The sequence below is a fragment of the Lissotriton vulgaris genome, unplaced genomic scaffold (assembly GCF_964263255.1).
Source record: "Lissotriton vulgaris unplaced genomic scaffold, aLisVul1.2 SCAFFOLD_1763, whole genome shotgun sequence".
Taxonomy (NCBI): Eukaryota; Metazoa; Chordata; class Amphibia; order Caudata; family Salamandridae; genus Lissotriton; species Lissotriton vulgaris.
In genome coordinates, this window is record NW_028248454.1 from 104552 (window position 1) to 126857 (window position 22306).

Sequence of the window (22306 nt, forward strand, 5' to 3'; positions counted from 1 at the left end):
GAAATCTCAAGTTTGCTTTGCCACTTCAATGATGTTTTCTCTAGGTCGTCCGGGAATATGGTCAACAGCAGCACATAAACTCCACCTATAGTATGATTTTTAGAGTGTATGATCATCTCTACTAGAGTAGATTCTTCCCCCAATGTCCTGACTCCAGGTTTACGAGTTAAAAAATCCCTAATTTGGAGGTATTTAAAGAAATCCCGCCAGTCTAAGCTGTATTCTTTCTTCAAAGCTTCAAAAGATTGAATCCCCTGTGTTGTAAACATGTCCCCTAATTGTGTAATTCCTATTCTATGCCATTTGCTAACACAATTGTCCTTGAAGACCATTGGTGGAAGAATTGGATTGTTCCATATCGGTGTGTAGTGAGAGATTTGTCCTATTCCAAATGCTTCTCTTACGGCCTTCCATACTTTAAAACAGCTATAGAGAGTCTTAAATTTGACCTTTTTGTGCTAACTGTCATGAATATGCCTCCATAGATAACCATTACAAGAATTTCCAACTAGAAGCTGGAAGATCGATACTGTATGATCTTCTGTGTTATCCCCCTCTTGTAGTAGTTCCTTACTATAAAGTAATACACATGACCAATAATATCTTCTCAGATTAGCAAGGGCTAGTCCGCCTCTATCTTTAGGAAGGGTGAGATATTTATATGCTCGCCCGGGTTGTGCATATGCCCATATAAATCTTGAGAATATACGTTCAATTGAGGTGAGCCACTGGTTAGAGAATTCCAAACAAATTGCCCTAAATAAGTATAATATTTTTGGAAAAAATACCATTTTGATTGCGTTTGCTCTCCCAATTATGGACAGATGAAGGTAATCTAGGCGTCGTAAATCCTTATGCATTGAGTTCAGCATTGGCTTGACATTAATATCCACAACTTCCTCCAGGTTTGAGGAGATGGTAACCCCCAGGTAAGTTGCTCCCTTTACTACTCTAGGGTCGTCCATCACAGTTTTTTGATTTAAAACAATTTGTGTCTTCCCCTGATTGAGTGCATAGCCAGAGACAAGTCCAAATTTCACCGTCTCGATGTTCAGCATTGCACCTACAGGATCTGGGGTGACTATAGCAATATCGTCAGCATATGCTAACGTTTTGGTAGCGTGTCCCTGTGATATGATAGGTGCAATGTTGTCATTTTTTTCCAGGTAGCGAATAAAAGAGTCTATGTATATTGCAAAGAGCAATGGCGAGCAAGGGCATCCCTGGCGAGTACCTCTGGATATAAGGAATTCCTTAGTTAAGTTTCCATTAAGGGATACTACAGCCTTAGGATTAACGTACATTTTTTGTGTAGCCTGGATAAACCCTGTTCGAAATCCCATCTTTGCCATTGCTTTCCAGAGAAACTGCCAGGAGACCCTATCAAAGGCCTTCTCTGCATCCAGAAGGATTAGGGCCATAGGGTCTCCTGCAGTTCCTGCTCCATCAAAAAGCGTGATAACCCTCTGGATAGGATTTATTGTTGACCTCCCGGGAACAAAACCATGTTGGCTACTGGCAACTACTTTTTGTATAATTGGTGCTACCCGGTTTGCCAAGATTTTTGAGTATATTTTGGAATCAGCATTTATAAGAGTTATGGGGCGATATGACCCCAGGAGTTCAGGGGGCTTCCCTTTTTTTGCAAAGATCACAATTTTAGCCCTGGACCAGGAACTAGGTGGTTGACCCCCAGAGAAGATATGAATAATCAAGTCAATCAATATAAGCTTAATTTGATCTATAAATGTGCTATAGAACTCTGAGGGGATACTGTCAAGTCCTGTTGCCTTCCTTTTCAGGAGATTCTTGACAGCAGTTAGCATCTCCTCCATACTAGGAGTTTCCTCTAGAGCCTGCTGTACGTTTTCCTTAAGGCTGCCACTTTCACAGTTCTTTAGGTACCTTTCCATTTCGGCTATGTCCCCACTGCCATCTTCAAAGTATAATTCTGTATAAAACCGACAAAAAGCTTCCCTGATTAATTCTGGGTCTTTTAATTGTCCTGCCACTGGGTCTTTAATCTCCCTAATTATGTTAACATTAGTTTGTTGCCGCATTCGAACCGCTAGTTGATGACCCACTTGTTCATTTACTTCATATACTAGTTCTTTTCGTGCAGTGGCTTTCCGAATTGCTTTGTCTTTGAAGATATTAGTAATTGCTGCTTTAGCAACTGCTACTTGGGCTAAGCTACGCGAGATATCCCCAGTTGGATCACCATTGCTGGTGGCTCTAACAAGATCTACTTCTGCTATCGTGAGCTTATCCTGTAACCTCCGTATCTCCTCCTTCTCCTGCTTGTTTGATCTGAGTGAGAATAGCATGGTCTCGCCCCGTATCCCGGCTTTTAGAGCGTCCCATACAATTTCTATTGAAGTGCTGTAAATATTCTCTGCTAGAAATTTGGGGATCCAATTTTTCATATGGAGACAATATTGGGGGTCATTCAATAGGGCTTTCTCAAATGTCCAGGGGTTTCAATGGAGACCGAAGCATACACCTAAACGGTCATTAATGCTGACTCTATCATATCGCATAATCTTACATGAAGCGCCCTTGCAGCATCGGGGAGGGTGTTAACCTCCAGATATGAGGAAAGGTGCACCTACAGTTAACAGATTGACAACAAATAAATCCGCCTAGTCAATTGAATATGCCTCAAGACAGCTGACGACCATTAAAGTTAGGAACCATGAAGGTTTATTAAATAACTTCGGTACAACGCAAAAGGCCGAAATAATGGCCAAAATGCATAATAGATCAGCATATGGGATTAGCATAAAGCTGAATCAAATGCAACAGTGTCTGACATGAAGTCAAGTCTCAGAGTGAAAATATTCTAAATCCTAAAGAAGGGGCAAACCAGACTTAGCGCGCCTCCTGAAAGGAGCCTTTTTAAAATAAAGTGCACTGTGAAAATCAAACTTTCAGCATAAAGTTATTTAATTGTTACACAGGTTGACAAATCGAAATACAGAATATAATGCATTGTCACTTAACATAATTCCAACCCCAAAATAAATATTATCTAACCCTTTTTTGAACTAATTTCATTGGATACGACAGAATAAATCTAGGTACACTCAAAACACTGATGGTGTCATATAATGAAAAGTTTATACAGTGTTACAGGCAGGAAGAAACCTGATTTTTTTTTTTACAAAGGAATTAAAACTTTGTACAGAGTTCTTCTTCAACAGTAGGGCAACACCGTATTTCATAAATGCACAGTTTGCTACATGCAATGTAAGTAGAAATGAAAACACCAGCCCGGCATGGCTGCTTTTGAGATTCAAGATGGAGTCAGGTCTGTTTGGGCCTAGTTCAGCCAAGCGCAAAAAAAAACTGTTCTAGAGAGGGCAGTGTTTTCTTTATTAGTGCAAAATTTTCATGGTGTTAAGAACACATTATTTAAAAATCAGAAACATCATTCTCACTAGCATCAGATGAGAGCGAGAGATACTCCCCTGGACTTGGTTGGGCTTCTCAAAGACTCAAGCCAATGGCTCAGAGAGAGACGGATAAAAAAAAGGCAGTGGTTGAAAGAGGCGGTCTCCAAGTCCAGACTTTGCATATTGTACGCAACAGACTTTTAGTTCTAAGTCTGAGAGGCAGCTGTCTAACGAATGTGATAAGGGCTGCCATCTCAACCGTGTTCCCACTTTCAGAATGCTAGGGTTCATTGGGTGTGAATAAATGTAGAAAGGGAGAACGTGTGGTGTGGTGAAGCAGAGAAGTTCTTGTGTTGCAAGTCTTTCTCGGGAGCCAAGGGCAGTGCATTTTCTAACATTGCCTCGTAACTAGTGTAGGTGCTTAGCTATCTCTACAAAGAACAAACACTTTCCACCAGCCAGAAGCCAATCATTGTCAACATTTAAGAAAAGCAGAAGTATAAAAGACATAATGCAGAAGAGTCATTTGAAGAGTATGAAGAAGTTTTCATCAGGTGGGATTTAGAAGGTGCAGCACACACTCTAGGGGCCATATCATGCATTGTGGCTCACAGCGTATCAGCCATTTGCACCTGCTTTATGGACCCCCAGAGCACTCTGGTATTATAGAACAGACCACAGACGCTTGTGCATCCCCTTCTGTAATACGGATAGCACGGACACACCTGTAGCGCCAGCTCTATCTTGTGTGGGTATTCTCCTATTTAAATGGGGGCGTGGCACCAGGAAATTAGGAAATCACTTTGCCTCTGTGCTCTATTTACTCCAGCACAAAGGTAAATATGCCCTTAGGATGGTCACTGTCAGTGTGCCCCCTCAGGGCTTCCATCTGGAGTGGTGAAAGTGTCCCAGGGACACTTCCCCCACCCCCACCATAAAATCCCCTGCAAGTTGGTGCAGTCACTTACAGACTCCTCCTTAAAGTGACATGGAGCGGCTTGTATTCAGCCACTTTGTATTTCACTTGTGCCCGACCTGACTGCATCGCATTCATCATAATAGAGGGCACTCTCCTGGTCTGCACCTGCTGTACCCGCTGTACCCTTTGAAAGGTGCACCATGACTCAAAATGACCCAGTGCACCCATAGTTTAACACGGGGCAAGGTGATGAGTTTTAGGGCTGTTGAGAAAGAGTGGTATAGAAGACAGTGCCTTGATAAAGAGCTAATGTTGCCAGATAGGAGTCCTAGAGTAGAAGCGTCTATTGAACAATTACCCCACAGAAAGGTGACCCATCGGATTTTGTCTTATTGGGTTCATTATCTCACAACCTTAAAAATGCTGGACAACAGACTTTCATTATTAATAATTTTTTGACGCAAGGATGATAAGCCTTCAGCTCTTAACCTTTTGACTTCCGTGGACCCTAATTAATCATTGCAGAAACTCTGGGACTCCCCTCCCCCCACACTGAATCATTATTGGAATCCGGGTACCCTACTGAGACATTTTTAAAGATGGAGACCCCAGCTAAGCATTTTTGATTATTTGAACTGCAAAACGATAGGGAAGCAATCAATCTTCATTTCAAATTCCTTTGCATTTACAGAACAGGTTTAAAAAAAAAAATCATTTGACCTGTTGCTTCTTTTTTATATCCGTGTTAATATTATCTACATTTCTAAGCAGTTGATGACCCCTTGAAAAGTCTTTCCAGATTCCCAGGGTCCATGGAATAAACGTTAAGCAACACTGAATTAAGCCATTAGCCCAGCATCACAGGATGTTTACCTGACAGCAGGATTTATACTGGGTTCCTTAGGTTCAAACGTCTGGAACTTTAGCTGCTCGGTCACATCTCCTCCCCCATAGTTAGTAGAAACTCTTTTTAAAATAAAACTGTCCTTTTACCCAAGCACTGCAAGTTTGGGAAGGAAATAAATGACAGTCCTTAGAGGTAAATGTAATGCACAGACCTGCTGCACAAGTATTTGTGTATGCTTTATAGCACTAAATCCTGTTAGTTTTGTCAGTGTTTGTTGACCTGCTATAACTTAAAAGTTGTTTGGGATCACTTTTAAGAGATTTTCAACTACTATAACGGGTAAGGTATTTAATAGCTGTGCTTATAGGAAACTTATTTTAAAATGATCAGGCTTTCTATGATCAGATCTATAATGTTTGCTACTTATGCTAATTCCCTTCCTTCTTTTACAAGGCCTGTAAATATCCTCTAGCTGTGCAATGGGCAAACCAGTGTTGTGTCCATTTACTTTACTGTTTGTCTTTTCTATTAGGTCTGCTGTGACCCTGTTCTACGTATAAACTAATCTGTTTTGTGAACAGTTTTTGTAATTTTATTCCTGCTTTCCCAGCCCCCAGCTCAATATTGTGACCGGTTAATTACAACAACCATTTAAGTTAATTAATGTAACCTCTTTCGTTGTGTCCATTTCTCTAATAAGGTCTTCTTTAGGTAGTTTATATATTTTTTGCCTGTCTTTTTAAGACTTGTGAATTAAACTATTTGCTATTATGATATTCCACACTGAGTTGTCAGCCTTCGTAAGTTTAAACTCCAAAAATTGTGCAAAACTTCTGAGTCCAGGCCAACTGTAAAATATAGTACTGGATAGATCGATATGGTCCGGCTGTCATAGGACTTCGCCGCAGATTGATGGGTTTCAGTGCGCGCTCCTAAAAAAACATACATCACTGCTCAGAGGGAGTACGCTCTGAATAACTGCTTGGTTCACCCTGTGCCAGCTATGCGATAGGAAATTGGCATTTTATTTTTGCACAGGTTTTACATTTACTTGCGTGGTGCACCTGCCTCCAAAATTACATGGGAGCTGTGTCAGACTTTTTTTCTCTTTTAGGTTGAGCCCAGACAGGTTTGCGCTGTCTCTTCGAAACATGTTGTATATGCTTTGTTGGCATACAGCCTACCCATTGCTTTTGATTTGTTTATTTAAGTGACCTTTAAAAATCCTTACTTCCAAGTGGTTAATCTTTTCTATTTGTTCCTCTTTTTTGTCTTTTAACTCCCACAAAGCAGCACCCCATTACTTGTAGCCTTCCACCTGTGTGCATTTAAGCTTGTTTGTGTGCACAATTTTTATTTTGTTACTGCAAGGCAGCATGGGAAGTCTCTCTGTTAGCACAGCTGCTCCCCCTGGTTGAAAACACCTGTAAATCTTGTCATGATGCCCGCTTTCATGTTTCAACATCAGGCATCTAATAATATTTTATAACCACGACGCCCCATAGCTGGTCATCGGACTGCAAGGACTCCGATATGTGAAGCCTTGGACCAGGGAGTCTACAGGCATGCACTTTTTTGCCCTCTGTAAACAGGGCTGTAAATCTTGTTCTTATCTCGTTACATTTTAGCACTTTACAGACTCAGACCTACACAGGCATGGATAGTTAAGAGGCACGGAGGTACTACATTATTTTTTTTAATGTATTTACAAACAAGCACTGCATCTGCACTCTCGCCCTCCTCCCACTCCCGGTTTTGTAGCGTTACCATCTGCAGCACACATTACATGTGCTTGCAGACATTTGAATTATTTTCTGAAAATACACGTTACTTGATTATTGTTGGCAGCTATGCTTGTGTTGTTAAGAAATACCAGCCACTTGCCAAGCGGTGCTTTCTTTGGACTTCTTGAAAATGCTGCCTGTGAGCAGGCTGCCAATGGCGTCCTCTTGATGAACACTTATCTGCAGAGCTGGCAGTCAGATGAAACCGGGTGTTGAAGTATTTGTGCATTGAAGTAAAATAAACACAAAAAGTTCCTTGTGTACATTTTACGATTGAGAAATCTTAAGGGAACTAGATGATCATTCTGAATACTGGTGCCCTGCCACTAATGCTTTGTTTGCCCCAGTCATTTGTTCCTGGGCTTGTCACGTGCCGTGCTTCAGCCTTCCTGCTTGCACACTCGCCGGCTGCCTCTCCTAGAGGTTCCTTGTAAAAATATTGTGCCTCTGCCCGTACCAGACACAGCCTGTTGGATGTAAGGGTGTAGCTGTGAGCAAGGAAAAGCTCCCAAGTTGTCCCAGCACTGGGCTGTTAGATGAAGGTTATGCAGGCAGACTCCACCTCTTATTCAAACAGCTTATCAATATCTAGCTCTCTCCGTAGTCACACTCCGCTGTACAGAGAACATTATGGACACTACAATGAGGGACAAAAGCCACTTCAATGGAACTGAATATACGCATCTGTCCAGCATTTATTATCGAGTCCTTCCTTGATCACCAAACAGATCATCTTCTATGGACTCGCCACTCTGGACTCTGAATACTAAAGGTGGGCGAGTCAACAAATTAACAGGACGCAAACCAGAGTCAAACCATTTGTCTGGCTCAAATCTTTGAGCCCGTGATTGAGCCGAGCATTAAAAATGCTTGTTGTGTTAATCATTGGACAAACCTCAAATAAATTATGATAGGCTCTTCAAAATTCAAAAAGTTAAATATTTTTTTTTTAAAGTGAAAAAGCCAAAAGATCATGCTTAGGCAAAACCTATTGGCTTTGCCAATGCTTCTTTAATAAGTCCCTAAGCTGCAGAAAAATGATGTAAAGAAATTTGTATCTGTTTCAACTGAGTGCATGCTACATTGTACTGCTTATCTCACTGTTAGTGAAAGCGTTTTCCTTCTTAAAACACCGATGAAGCTTTACCTTACAACATGTTACTTCTGATGTGCTCAGACAAGGGTAGAGACACATCATTAAACACACAGGTGGGATGTAGTTTTCCACTGGTTCTGGGCAGTTTTGCTCAGGTATTGACCATTTGCAGTCACACTTGCACTGAGGTGAAGAGGTGTGCAAAAATGTTTTGTATGTCTTGTGGCACTCTCGCCCCATATTAAGGCATCGAAAGGTAAAATTAATCAAACATGCTTCCTTGTAGCTTGGAAGATTTTGTTTGTTTGTTCAGCTGCAGTGCTTTGGCTAGAGTTCAGCCGTCAAAGTAAACCGTGTCGCAAAAATAAACGCGTCCATTTCATCACAAACTTAAAATTCGTTTCAGAGCACTTAAACAATTTTAATTCTTAGTTTAAATGGAAGACTACATTTTGGGTAAAACAACCCACAGATCGTGTAAAACGACATCTCTAAGTAAAGGCATGGACATAATCTCTATATGCCTAAGCTTGTGTAACTTTAGGCATTCTGCACACCATGGGGATGTGTGCAGCTTGGCTAAAAACCATTGGCAAAGCCAACAGCTCGCAATGTGGTGACTGTTAGTTTTGCCAATGCTTGTGTTTCGATGATGTGTGCCGGTGACACAATCGGTGACCCAACTCATGCTTTGCCAATACTACTGAAAAGCATTGAAAATATAAGGTTAACTAAGGTGTTGGAGACGGAAGGAGGTGTGTTTCTGAGGCCGTACTATCCGTTTTATTTTCAGGTTTTCATTCCAGTGCTCGTGTGGAATCTGCCAATCAAAATTGCTTTTACCTGCGTTCATGTATCACTCCGCTGAGGGACTCTGGCACCTGCGTTCATGTATCACTCCGCTGTGGGACTCTGCCGAGCGAGTGCGACGCTAGAAGAGGATAGGAGACCTCTGTATGTCTTCTTTTGCACCTCATGGTACCAACTCCAGCTCTGGTTTGGTTTTTGCGGTGAGTTAGTTTACGTAAATGATATACCGTTAAGGCACTGAACAGTTGGATACGGAAAATAGTTCTCCATTTCTTTCATGCGCTGCAACAAGTATAAGAGACTTATTCTGGGTCTGTTGAATGGATTTCGCCGCTTTTTTTTATGTATGCGTCTTGTGTAAGAGCAACATGGAGGCTGCCTCGTGGACTGGAGTCAAGTGCGTTTTCCATGTTATTGCGTTAATTGACTGCACCTTGGCTCTTATTATTGCTTTCAATCACTGCACTGTGGCGCCTTAATTTTGAAGATGCCGTTAATGCCCCGGTTACTTACCGGTAATCTTCATTACTCCGAGTATAGTCTTCCTCGCCACATGACTAACAAAGTGAGCTTCAGCTCCACACCAGAACCCTTCAAAGCAAAAACAAGTCAACCTCCCATGCCTCCCATCCCTTCCCAATATGGCCAACCCAATACACCTTGACCTCTATAAGAGGCGGACCGGCCCAACCCTTCAGCCTGAAATACAAAGCAGAAAAACAGGAAGCCGATAGCTATACAGGGAGGGAGGGATGGGAACTCATGTGGTGAGGAAGACTATACTCGGAGTAATGAAGATTACCGGTAAGTAACCAGGGCATTACCTCCTCGTTAGTCTTCCTCGCCACATGACTAACAATGTGAGCACATACCAAAGCCAAGCGGATTCATGGAAACTCACAAGCAAACCAACGGACCAGAATGGGACCCCCAGGGAAGAGGGCAAACCCAACAGGCCAGACGAGCGGAAGAACCACCCAAGAGAGAGGCAAACACGAGCAGGAAGAAAACCGCCCGGGACAGAAAGACACCGGGAGGGCTGAAAAACACGGACCCCCGAGACACAAATGCAGCCAGAAAATGTGCCCAACCAAAGATCGAAGGAGGACAGAGAAGGCACGACACCAGACCACATGGAGCCAAAAGCAACTGCAAACAGGCCCGCGAACAGAAAGCAGCAAGCTAGTCCAAACACACCAAGACCGCCCAATGGACAGCCCAAAGCGAGAGGGGAGCAAAAACCCCACAGTACAAGAGTCACAGGAGCTCTATAGGAACTGAAGAAAAAGAGGGCAACCCCACCACAGTGACTCAACAAAAAAGCCACAGCAGCAAGAGGCAGTCCGACCAAAAACCAACCACACCGCACGGCGGACCTCCAACAGCGAGAGAGTCGAACCACAAACAAACCAAACACTGGAGTGGAAAAGAAAACAAAATCCACCAGGCCCGGCGGCATTCAAGGGCAGAAGCAAAGGAACCAGATGGAACCAACCCAGAACTGGCAGGAGCCGCGAGAACGGATGGAGGTGCAGAAAAAGAAACCTGCACCCCACCCGAACAACAAAAATGAAGGTCCCCAAAACCTCACCAGCTAGGAGAGGCAGGCAGGACACAGACCACAGCCACCCAAAGTAACCCCGGACCGGAGCGTGACAGCAACATTAAAGTCCAGGCAGGTGCAAGGCAAAACAGACTCTGGGAGCCGCAGGAAACCACCACAAAGGTACCCCTCCATCAAGGGTACCGAAGAGGACCAGGACCAAGGCCAAGACCCAAACAGGAAGGCGAACACCCACCAGGGGACCTCATGCGCAAGAAAGCATAACAAACCCGGAAGGAAGGGGAATGCAGAAGGAACAAACAAGACAGCCCAGCACAGGGAACAAGCAAACCGCCCCCGCAATGTTCCACATGCAACAAATGAGCCACCGAGGCAAGCACCCAAGAGCACAAATGCACAACCAACACCCAGGACCGACCCAGCCGAATAACGGAGATCGGACAGGAACCGGAGTGAACACAGGGGCAAAGCCACAGGCAGCAACCCACTAAGGCGAGAAAGACAGAAGAGCCGGGCGGAACGAGCCCGAGAAATGTCAACATCCCCAGGGACCAAACCCAAGCCGGCAGGACCCAGTACCCCAAAACCAGGGACAAAGAAGAAGAGGATGCAACCCGCACAGGGAACGCCAATCCCTGGCCGGGGAAAAGAACCAGAAAAACCAGCACCCCCGGACAATCACAAGCACAGTGTGACTTTCTGGAAAAGGTGAATGCTATTTATCGGGCCTTTCCTCTGCCCACTCCCCTGGCTAATCCATCTTTTATGCCATTACCATCTGAGGGACTGCATTCCTTTCCTATTTTAACTTCTGATAGCCTTGGCACATTGGCTCGTCAAGTGAAGTCTGGGTGCCCAGAGGATCCACTCTGCCCAGACGTATTCAAAGACCTAGCGGTACATGATATCTCGCCGCTATGTTCCTTGATTAATACGTCATTAACCTCTGGCGATGTTCCACTGAAGTGGAAGCGAGCCATGGTTCGGCCTATCCTTAAGAAACCCAGCCTGGACGGGAGCAAGCCGGAGAGCTATCGGCCGATTTCACTCTTGCCGTGGCCGGCCAAGGTTACGGAGGCGCACGTAAACGCTGTCCTCTCGGAACATCTCCGCCGCGCAAATATCCTCGACGCGACGCAGAATGGGTTTAGGGCCGGTCATAGCACGGAGACGGCTCTGCTTTACATGGTGGAGCACCTTCGCTCCGTGCTTGACGCGGGACAAACGGCAGCGCTTGTGCTATTAGATCTGAGCGCTGCCTTTGACACCGTCTCGCACCCGATCCTTCTGCAGCGCTTAGAGAAGGCTGGTGTGACCGACATCGCTCTCCAGTGGTTCCGGTCGTTTTTAGCCAACCGGGCCTTTAGCGTGACCGTCCCACCTTATCAGTCCAAATTCCATCCGTTGAACCTGGGGGTCCCCCAAGGCTCCTCGCTGAGTCCTACGTTGTTTAATCTGTACGTAAGGCCGCTAGCTAAGGTCGTCAGGCAATGGGGTATGACGATGGTGTCATACGCCGATGACACTCAGCTAGCGGTCACGATCAGCGGGGATGCCGAAGTGGACGCCCCCAGGTTTCAACAAGGACTGCGGGCGGTCGCCAGCTGGATGACGTCCAACTGTCTCCAGCTGAACGCTAGTAAGACCGAGGTCATGGTTTTTGCCAGACACCCGGAGCTCTGGGGAGAGAGATGGTGGCCTGGGGATTTGGGTCCTGCTCCCATCCCAGTCGCCGAGCTTAAGAACCTCGGGGTCTGGCTGGACCCTTCCCTTACGTTTGTGTGTCACACCAAACGCACGGCGGCATGCTGCTTTGGCATCCTGCGCGGGCTCCGTCCAGTGCTTAAGTTCTTCGATGCCCCCACCAGGCAACTCATGATCCAAGCCACAGTCATCTCGAGGCTGGATTATGCTAGTTCCTTACTGGTTGGTTTGAATCAGGCGGAGATTGGGCGCTTACAACGGGTGCAGAACGCCGCAGCAAGAGCGGTGGTAGGCCTTCCAAGATTCTGTCCCACCTCCAGTACCCTGCGGTCACTGCATTGGCTCCCGGTGGCCCAGCGGATCCAGTTTAAGGTCCTCTGCGTCGCCTATAAAATCTTGAAGGGGTCCCCAGCTATGATCTTGATGGCCCTCCTCGCCCATTACACCCCAGCGCGACTTTTGAGATCTGCGGACCTAGAACTAGCTGTGGTGCCGCGCTTCAAGCGGAGCAGAGCTGGAGGACGCTCGTTTCGAGTGCGTGCGGCGGTCATGTGGAACTCCCTGCCCCCGGCGATTCGTGCTATGAGGGATCTGCTTTCCTTTCGCCGTGCGCTGAAAACCTTTTTATTCCCTTAGTTTGGTTACACTGTTTGTCTATTGTTTAGTTGTGTTGTGCAGCTGCCTTGTCGGGCGCCAGGACGCTCCTTAGCTGGAGCATCTGTGCGCCAAATAAAAACGCATAACATAACATAACATAACATAACAAAAAGCCCCATGGGAAAAATAAAAAACCGTGGCCGGAAATGAAACCTCAAACCCAAGTGAGCCAGCGCCCACAGAGGCACAACACGGACCACCGAGCAAAATCACCCAGAGCCACCAACGGGAAGCATCCAGGCGAGCCCAACCAACAGGACAAACATCCCGGCAAGGCCAACAAGCCCAGGCGCAAAGCCGTGAGCCCGGATAATAAGGCAGGAAAACCAGTACCGGGGACACAAACCCGAAGAAAGGGACCGAGGCAAGTCCGAAAACCCCCTGGAGAATGAGGCAGTGTACAAACCGCCCAAGAGAGCAACAAGAAGCCCCCGCGGGCAGGGGCAAAAACAAGCCAAGAAACGGTCAACAGAAGGCAGACGAGAAATCCGCCAAAAGGCATACCAACTGACCCAACATAGAGCGGGAACCCATGCACGCCCCACAGGCTGAAAAGGTCGCCAACACCCAGGAAGGGGTGACCAAAACACAAAGACCACAGGCCGTACTGGCAGACAGGACGGGAAGGGAGCCACCGGGGCACGAGAAGGGACACCCACGGGAACAGGCGAAGTCGGAAAAAACCCACAGAGCACCGGGACCAACCAGACGGGGCTGACCCCCAACGGACAGACCAGGCAAGCACCGCCAGACACCAAGGGTCAAGAAGCCGAAAACCCCCCCTACGGAAGGACCTCACCCGGGCAGACAACCTTGTCATGACCAGCCGAGGGGCCACACAAAACCAGACGAAGGGGGATCGCCACCCAAGGGAGGAGAACAACCACAGAGCCACAGCATGTGGGACCAGCCCCAAACAGTCCAGGATTGCATGAAAACAGTGGCATGGAGAGCACCGGACCCACGACTGAGCAAACCCGATTCACTCTGGGTGACAACGCAAAAAGAACAGAAAGCAGAACAATGTCATGCATTCACCCCAGGACAGAGAACTGGGCCTAAATCCATTGAAAACTGGAGCACACCACCCAGTAAAAATATCTCCAGGCAATACCAATCGGAACTTGTGCCTGGGAGCATGTGGGGAATACAGCACTGAACACAACTGGAAGCTGACACCACCAGAGTCCTCAGAGAAGCTGGAGAAGTGAACATACACCACATGCACCAGCGGAGAACCGTGACCACGCGAAAAGGAGGGCACAAGGGACGCCAGCCGAGCCACGGAGCAGGAACACAACTGGAAGCTGGCACCACCAGAGCCCTCAGAAAGAGGCTGGAGAAGCGAACATACACCACATGCACCAGCTGAGAACCGTGACCACGCGAAGAGGAGGGCGCAAGGAATGCCGGCCGAGCCACGGAGCAGGAGGAGAAGGGGACACCAGTGCCGCGGCCCATGGCAGAAAAATCCAGACACCAGGAACAGGAGTAGAGGCCAAAGCCTACCCGGAGAACACAGTAGCAGCCTGAGAAAGAAGAACAGGAGCAAACAGAGGACCACCTCCATCAGACATGCAGGCGCCCACAGCCCCGGAATCCCTGAAGGCCATACCAAACAGGACCGACCCTGACAGACCCAGCACAATAGTGGAGAGCAGGCAGGGACAGGGATACACAGGAAGGGAGGACCGCCGGACCAACATCCGGAAGTGAAGCCCGGGAAGGGGAAACAGTCCAGTCCAGCCGAAGCCAAAGCCCAAGAATGCGCGAACAACCAGCACATACATGGAAAAACAAAGCTCAACAAGAGGAACTGAGTGCCACCCCCACGGAACCGGAAGGGCCCAACACTGCACCAAGCAGTGCACAAAATAGGGTAACCAACCTGGGAACCTGACGAGCACGGACTCCCCAAACGGAATCCGGGCACCGCAGAACAGAAGAGCACCACAACAAGGCCCACAATCAACACCCACAGATGAAAGAAAAGCCTGAGACCCATGCACACAGGCCTCCACAGCGGAATGCAGAGAGAGGACACCCCAACAATGACCCACCATGCTGGGAGAACAATCGAAGAGCACAGAGACAGGAACCGCGAGCGCGATGGCAGCGAGACTGGAACCCAATACACCAGCGTCAAGGGCGGCCAATGCAGACTCACTACAACAAATGTGCGAAGCCTCGTATCCATAAAAGAGTGTAAATCAACCACTCCCGTTCACAACACCCAGAGTAGCCTAGAGCGCGAACTCGACCCGAAGGTATCAGAGTGTGCCACATGAGCACCAGGGAGAGTCAGTGAGCTGCCCAGGATCACAAGACGGTGAGGGTCCCCGCGAGACTCGAACGCGGCACCTCAGCATTGAGGTTGACCGCACCAGCTGTAGGAACGAAAAGCCGGGAGGGCCCAGCCCAAAAGTCTGGAGGTGACGGGGACTGAACACGGGACCGCATACATGCAAAGCATGCGCTATCACCGAGCTACATCCCCATGTCATTCAAGGTTTACTGCATGCATGTAAACCCTGACAAGTGGCAGAGACCCCTAAGGTACAAAGAAAGAACAAAGTACACTCACCGGAGGAAGCATTCCCGCCGCCCAGCACAGGGCCACTACGACCCCAAAATAATGCAAACGTGGACCAAGAGCTGCCTACCACCACTGCAGCCGTAAACGAGGCAGACCGACCTGCTGGAACGGCTGCACCTGAATGGGAAGACGAGGAAAGACAGGCCCCGCCCCTCGGAACCAGCGAGGAATGCCTGCTGCCAATGGCTGAACCAGGACGAGACAGCACGGCTCCATCCCACGGAGGCCTCGGAAAAACCACGCAGGAAGAAAAAAACAGCACCTGCCGCGAAACAGTCCCCCGTAAAACACCCGAGAAGACCCCGGAACGCCGAGGACTGCCAAGGTAAGCCACAGAGACAGTGATAAGGGGCCAGCAAAACTGATGGCATTAAAACTCCCCAGGAGATGCCCTGTAAGCGAGGAAACCCCCCATAATTGCAATGAGGGACGGGAATACCCCACAGCAGCCCGAAGAGTACAGAATCCACAGGGAATGAGGAGTGAAACTCACGGGGCCTCAGACAGTGTAAAAGCAGCGGCAAGGACAGCAGTGACCTGACGTGCATTGTAAAACACTGCAGCAAGAGAAGCATAACTGGCGTTCACACATCAACGACATAGCCTCTGTTTAATAGGCACCGGAAGAGTACGTGCAAGTATGCGCCGACCACAGAAAAGGAGGTAGTGCAAGACAGCACACAGTGGCCACCCGGGAGACGAAATCACACCCCGCCAGGGCCCGCCAGCCATCCCTCTAGCTGACAGCAGGGCCTAAATCACAGAGCCCGCTAAAGCAGGGCACAAAGCCAAAAAATGGAGGGGGCGCATGAAGCCTAGGAGCCCGCCCAGAGCCGGCTAGAACAGAGCTGGGACTCCAAATGGACAGTGCGAGGGCCAGAAGGCTTGGGAACCAGAGTGTGAGCCCGCTCGAGCAGGGCCTCTCCCTCCCCCCCCAGTGCACCGGGACCTGCTGGAGCAGGACCTCAGCCCTACTTACCTGATCAGACGCTCTGGAGAATCTGCAGCGCAGAACTAAAAAAACAGGCTGAAGGGTTGGGTCAAAGGTGTATTGGGTCGGCCAATTGGGAAGGGATGGGAGGCATGGGAGGCTGACTTGTTTTTGCTTTGGAGGGTTCTGGTGTGGAGCTGAAGCTCATGTTGTTAGTCATGTGGCGAGGAAGACTAAAGAGGAGGTAATGAGCCGCAGTGTGGTGCACTGGGGCGATTGGGAGGATCATCGGATCTGTATTGACAAAAATCCTTCGCAAACTGAATCTCGATTGTGTCCTTGCATACGCGTATGGAAATGTTTCACTACTGCCCGTTATGAAGGAGGTTTCCTTACACACAGGGAATGTGCCATATGTCATTCCTGGCATTGTGCCCATTCCCACCACTTCGTGACAGAACTTTGAATCGTGGGACAATCGAAGCTAAGACTTACCCGAGACGGGGGTTGCTGTTTTAATGTAAACGTTTTTAATACAAATGATGCATGTTATTGTCTACCTTACATTATGTGAAACCGGAGACCCATGCTTTTTTTCCATTTAGTTTTCACTTTGCTGGGTTCACAAGTTGCCTTGGTTCAATTCATGTGGTCTTTGTTATCCAGGTCTTTATTGCCCCCTCCCAGTTGATATTTCAGGTTCCCCAAGATCCCTTTGTCTGTTGGCTTTCCCTTCCCTTCCACCCGCCCTCCTTTCCTCCATTGACTGCTGGCTTTCCTAACTTCCATCCGTTGCCAACATGCTTCCCCAGCCCGTCCCGCCTGCTCTTGAGTCGGCTTGCTTCCCTTCCATCTGCCCGCCATCCGTTGTCAGCTTGCCTCACCATTCCCTTCCATCTGTCCTCCGTTGTCACCTTGTGGCCACATCCTCTTCCACACGCCCTCCATTGAGAGCTTGCTTCCCCAACCATGGTGGCCAGGTCATAGCACTTTAAAAAAAGATTTTTAGCCATGCTGCACAGCTGCTGCTCTGCCCTAAGCCTAACTAGAATTAATTGCCAAAAGTCAGTAGCTCGCACAGACACGACCTATTGGCTTTGTCAGTTCGTGATCCACTCAGTACCCATGCAGTTCTTGCCCACTGCTGCAGAATGTTACATAAGAAGGGCTAGACTGAGCCCAGGTTCCCTGGAAGCCCATGTGCCACTGGTAAGGGCATCCAGTCCACTCAGTTTAGAGTCTGTCCAGTGACTAGCCTTCCAGGCTGCCATTCCCACGCTGGTGCACTTGTATATTGTTTTTTCCATAGCATTTTGTGTTTCAAATATGTGTTAGTGTCTACGCCCTTTAGCAGCATTGAATCCGTGCCAATCGGAAACTTGCAGAAAATTGGAATCTAAAATTGTTTTCTTTATGTTGTAGGTTTGTGGTTGAAGATTACTCGGAATTTGCTTATCTGAACCATGGCAGAGTTAAGAGTGCGGAATCTTACAGCAAACGCAAGTGGATCTGCACCAAAGTGTCCGCAAATGGACGAAAGCGCAAAAAAAGATCCTTAATCATACAGAACTTTCGTTAGTGGCATTGAGAGAATGTATAGCACACACTTATCCACAGTTATTTGTGACTCACAATTGCACTGTGCTGATGAGACTCAATAAAGTCGAAATAAGTGTGCAGCTTTTCACGGCTACAATCAGTTTATATTGCCGCTTTATAGACTCAATCAACATATCAAAACTTTTAAGTCTTTTCTTTCACTTTTACAGGAAATTCGAGTATTAGGGGTGAAGGTGGATTTCAGCGGCTAGAGTTTCTCACATATTGAAGTCTGTACATTTTCCTTATAGCCCACTACTGAGGGCTACGTTGGTTCTTAAAGGCCATCAACCCAATATATACGACCTAGAAGAGGAAGCAGCCATTTGCCCCGAGGCTGAATGGCTATAAGGCCACTAGGGGTAAAGTGATCCAAATTAAAAAGGGAGAAATAACGTCAAACCGTGGAATATTGGAGGAGAAGACTCATATCGGATATTATTAGTCCTGAGGCTCTCCATTAGAGCTCCCTCTATGAAGAGAAATATATATATATATATATATTTTACCATACATTACCTTTTTGTTTTTAATTATTCAAGGTTTTACCCCAAAATACCTTTCAACACAAGTTTTGTAAACAATATAAGGATTCTGCCCTGCCATTTGGAAAATTATGGTATTTTAACAATGTAGCCCGAACAAAATGTTCACGCACCGTAACTTAAGTATTGTTTGATCCCTCAAGGGCAGTGCTTCTAAACTTATGGTCCAGAACCCTCTTGGAGTCTGTGACGCCTACTCGGGTGGGTTTGCAACTGCTTGAAAATTAAATATTAACAGAATAATGAAGTGTATATAAATAAGGAAGTAAAATGCTGAATTTTAAAACATTCTATAAATGTGGAGAAATTTGAAATTGGAGGCTAAAAATTAAGTTGGTACCCTCAGTCCAAGTGCATCAACTAGACTATAGTATGGTCAATGTGTGGCCTCAACTAACTTTTCAAAAAAACTTCAAACTCCCCATTAAAATCTGTATGTATATTTTAAAAGAAAATATCTATTTGTGAATTAAATAAAGTATTTCATCATTCATGCATTTGTTTGATGAATGCTTGTTTCAGAGTTTTTGTGAATGTCTTTGAAGTTCATATCATTGAAATTGCTTAGGCAGGAACCCCAAGTCTAATGATGATACAGTGGGTTCACAGAATTCCAATTATCACATGGTGGTGGTCGTGAGTTCCAATAAAGACTCAGGGCCTGATTACACGTTTAGTGGTAAGGGAACTGCCTTCACAAACCTCGCCACAGGGGTGGCGGTCCGCCCTGCTTCTAGTTGGCGGAATCTAAGGATTTGAGGTGCATACTCACCCATTTCCTTTTCTTGCCTTCAGTCTATCAAGTGGATCCCTTCCACCAGGGCCCCCATTCACAGTAGCATCCTGAGCCCTGAAGAAAACGACTCGGCTGGCGCCAAAATCCAGGTAAAACCGATTTGCTGTGTTTACCATTGACTGGACTGGGCACATATGGTCAGGTGCATATGTGTACATTTAACACTTGTGCAGTCAAAATACACACACCATAGATCACTACTGAAACCTGGGGACCCCCACCTAACCTATTTCTATGATGTGATCCACAAAAAAATAACAATAATTCATAAACAAGTGTACCTCAAAATACTCAATATTTAATATTTATTTCACAAACCAAAAAGTACATACGTCGGAATTGTAATTTAATTTCAAAATGTGGTTTTATTTCTAAAATGTTAAGCAATATGCTATACTCTTGCATATCACTTTGACTTTTTTTGCGCCTAATGATTACTTTGTCGGCTCATACCACAGCTTTATTTGAGGTCACTAATCTGCCATACTCGATTCTGTTTGCTAGACTTGCACTGCTTCCATTAGTCACGCTATAAGGATACCAACTTCGTTTTCATAATGCAGTTTCAAATTCCTACATGTTTACAGAGCCTCTTTTTTAATTTTGCATTTTCATGTGTATACTTTATTAATCTAGTATCATTTCATTTTCTAAATGGTAAGTAATCCCATTCTTTCACTAACCTGTGGTGACGTGTATTTAATCAGATTTTAGAAACAAGCAGACATTTGATTTATGCTTTGAGTTAATGTGTGTGCTATACTTCTCTAAAACAATGCCATATTTATCTTAAATAGTCAATTCAGAAAATGCATTTTTAATGAATCTTTTTTTTATTCTTTATCGTGCTTTTTGGTTTGGATTATAAAAAGTGTCTTGATTTGAGCTGTCAGAGATGTTTGCCTTCCTGGACTAGCTAAGCATTGGATACTGGGATACTATGATGATACATGTTCGAAGTCTTTGCCGTACCCTCGTTAAAGGACGTTAAAGAAACGAGCCAGATGGTAGATGACTTCTGACAACCATTTTTTACATGAAAAAGATTGTGCTTTAAGATTTTTTTACCTCTCCATGCAGAATTCATTGTAAATCGCGAGTGCAAGTGTGTCTTTGACTTTACATGCAGTACATGGAAAAGAAAGGACTTCATGTGGTCATTGGTGCTGGGTGAGTTCCCCAAGATATTGTGGTCCGAGACCCACGCCGACAGCGTGGTGATGGACTGCGGACATTCTATACAGTCGGAGGGGCGGTCTGCCCATCCCAGGTATCCTTTGGCCTGCTCTGATTGGATGAGAACTCTGCAGCTGCACCTGATTTACCAGTGGTATCCTGAAAGAAAATAAAACATCTGAATGTGACCACCCTGCAGTGGCTGGTTGTGCTGAAGATGTGGCTTGAGTAAAAGAAAAACGCACTTTGCCCCGATAGGGCCCTCATTGAAGTTTGAGGCCAACTTTGAATCTGAGTGGTGAGTTAGAGTTCAACTGCCGCTCTACTTTTTCTAAGCTGACCCCTGAGTTTCTCCAGTGTTCACCTTTTACTCCAAGATGCTGTGCACGCTGGTGGAGACGAAGGCTGGGGTCAGAGATACATTTTTGGGTTCCTGTATTGTGGACTGAAACCCTGCTCCCTGGGGTGACAGTCTCCTTTTCTGCTGCAGCTGAAAGATCAGCAGCTGGACTGCTGTGTCTGAAGGATCAGCCTTTTGCACCCAGTGCACGTTTAACATTTAAGTGTATCTTGAGGAGGACAAGTGTTTTTCACTGCACTCCCACTGGAAGCCTGCAGAGTGCGGGCACCCTGAACAGAGGCTTCCCTCGGGAGTGACTGATGCCAGAGGGAGACCCCTGGTGTGCTTCACCCCCTCCCCATTATGTGAAAGACGCCATCTTTCACAGCGGAGTTGTTGGCTTGAGTGGCATCACCCTGGAACTCCTTTCAACAAAGTTAACATCAGCAGGCCGAGCTGCTGCACCCACGAGCTGCGCTGCATCCCCACCGACAAGAACCGCACCCGCTTGTCGGGGAGTCACGGGTGCACTGCTGCTCGCATCCACTGATTGTGACATGAAATGTTCCCAAAGTTTGACTGCCTTTCCTTTCCTACAGCTGGGGGTAACAGACTTTGACACAGCCCCGAGCAGCACACCGGGCTGTGAGAAGCCGCGTGCACGACAAACGCACAACTGAAACATCTGCTGAACTGTGTGTTCTCTGCTAAAAACATAATTCTAACATTGCTGAAGAACTTAAAGAGTAATGAATAATGTAGCAGTGTAGACTAATGATCATGCAAAACTATGCCATGAAAGTTATATATTTTTTTATATGTGAATATCATTTTCTATATTTTTTTAATGCATGTAACGTTTTTTGGACATTCTGTTCTTATCAGTAATGTGTGTTCAGATGTATACAATAAATCAAGCTGATTTTGCTATGAAAATGTTGAGGGCCTCATTTATGAGCTCCTTGCGCCTCTGAAACGCCACTTTTTGTGACGTTCTGTGGCGCAGAAGTTTGCATGATATTCAGGGCCGGCCCTATGTCGGTGCGATCGGTGCCACTGCACCGGGATTCGACAAATATATTTTATGCAGAAATTTGGGCTTAAAACACTGTGCTCAAGCTTGTAGAATTTTAAGATTCGATACTTCACCCCCTATTGTGTTCTCGGTCTCCCGCTTTTTATTTGGTATGTGGCGTAGAAGGTCTACTCTGATTAATTGTGTTAAAATGTGATTAATTGAACCGACTGTCATCCTTCATTTGATATGTTATTGTTTAATACTTTTTTAACCAAGGTTTTTAACTATTTATGTATTCTATGTATTTTATTTTGTATGTACATATTTTATCTGTGCTTTTATGGCCTTGGCCGAAATAAAGTTATCAAATTGAGCAAATATATTATGGCTAGAAAACCACTTGCTACCGAGTTCCTTGCCTCCAGTAATTTTCAGACATCAATAAAAATGTCAAGTTTACTCCGGGGATTAATGTTCTTCCTGGAGAGAGACACATTTTTGTCTAGTTGGAAGTTTGACTCCTTGTAAG

The 22306-nt window shown here is 46.2% G+C and overlaps 1 protein-coding gene across 1 annotated transcript in view; it reads left to right on the forward strand.

Moving 5' to 3' along the window:
* LOC147664119 (C-type lectin domain family 2 member D-like) overlaps nt 1-21695 on the forward strand; it is a 68048-nt gene extending 46353 nt beyond the window's left edge. Inside the window, exon 5 of the mRNA XM_086949978.1 lies at nt 17726-21695. Coding sequence (XP_086806104.1) covers nt 17726-17882 — 157 coding nt within the window. The 3' untranslated portion in view covers nt 17883-21695. The remainder of the gene's footprint in view (nt 1-17725) is intronic.
* Nucleotides 21696-22306: the final 611 nt, after the last annotated feature.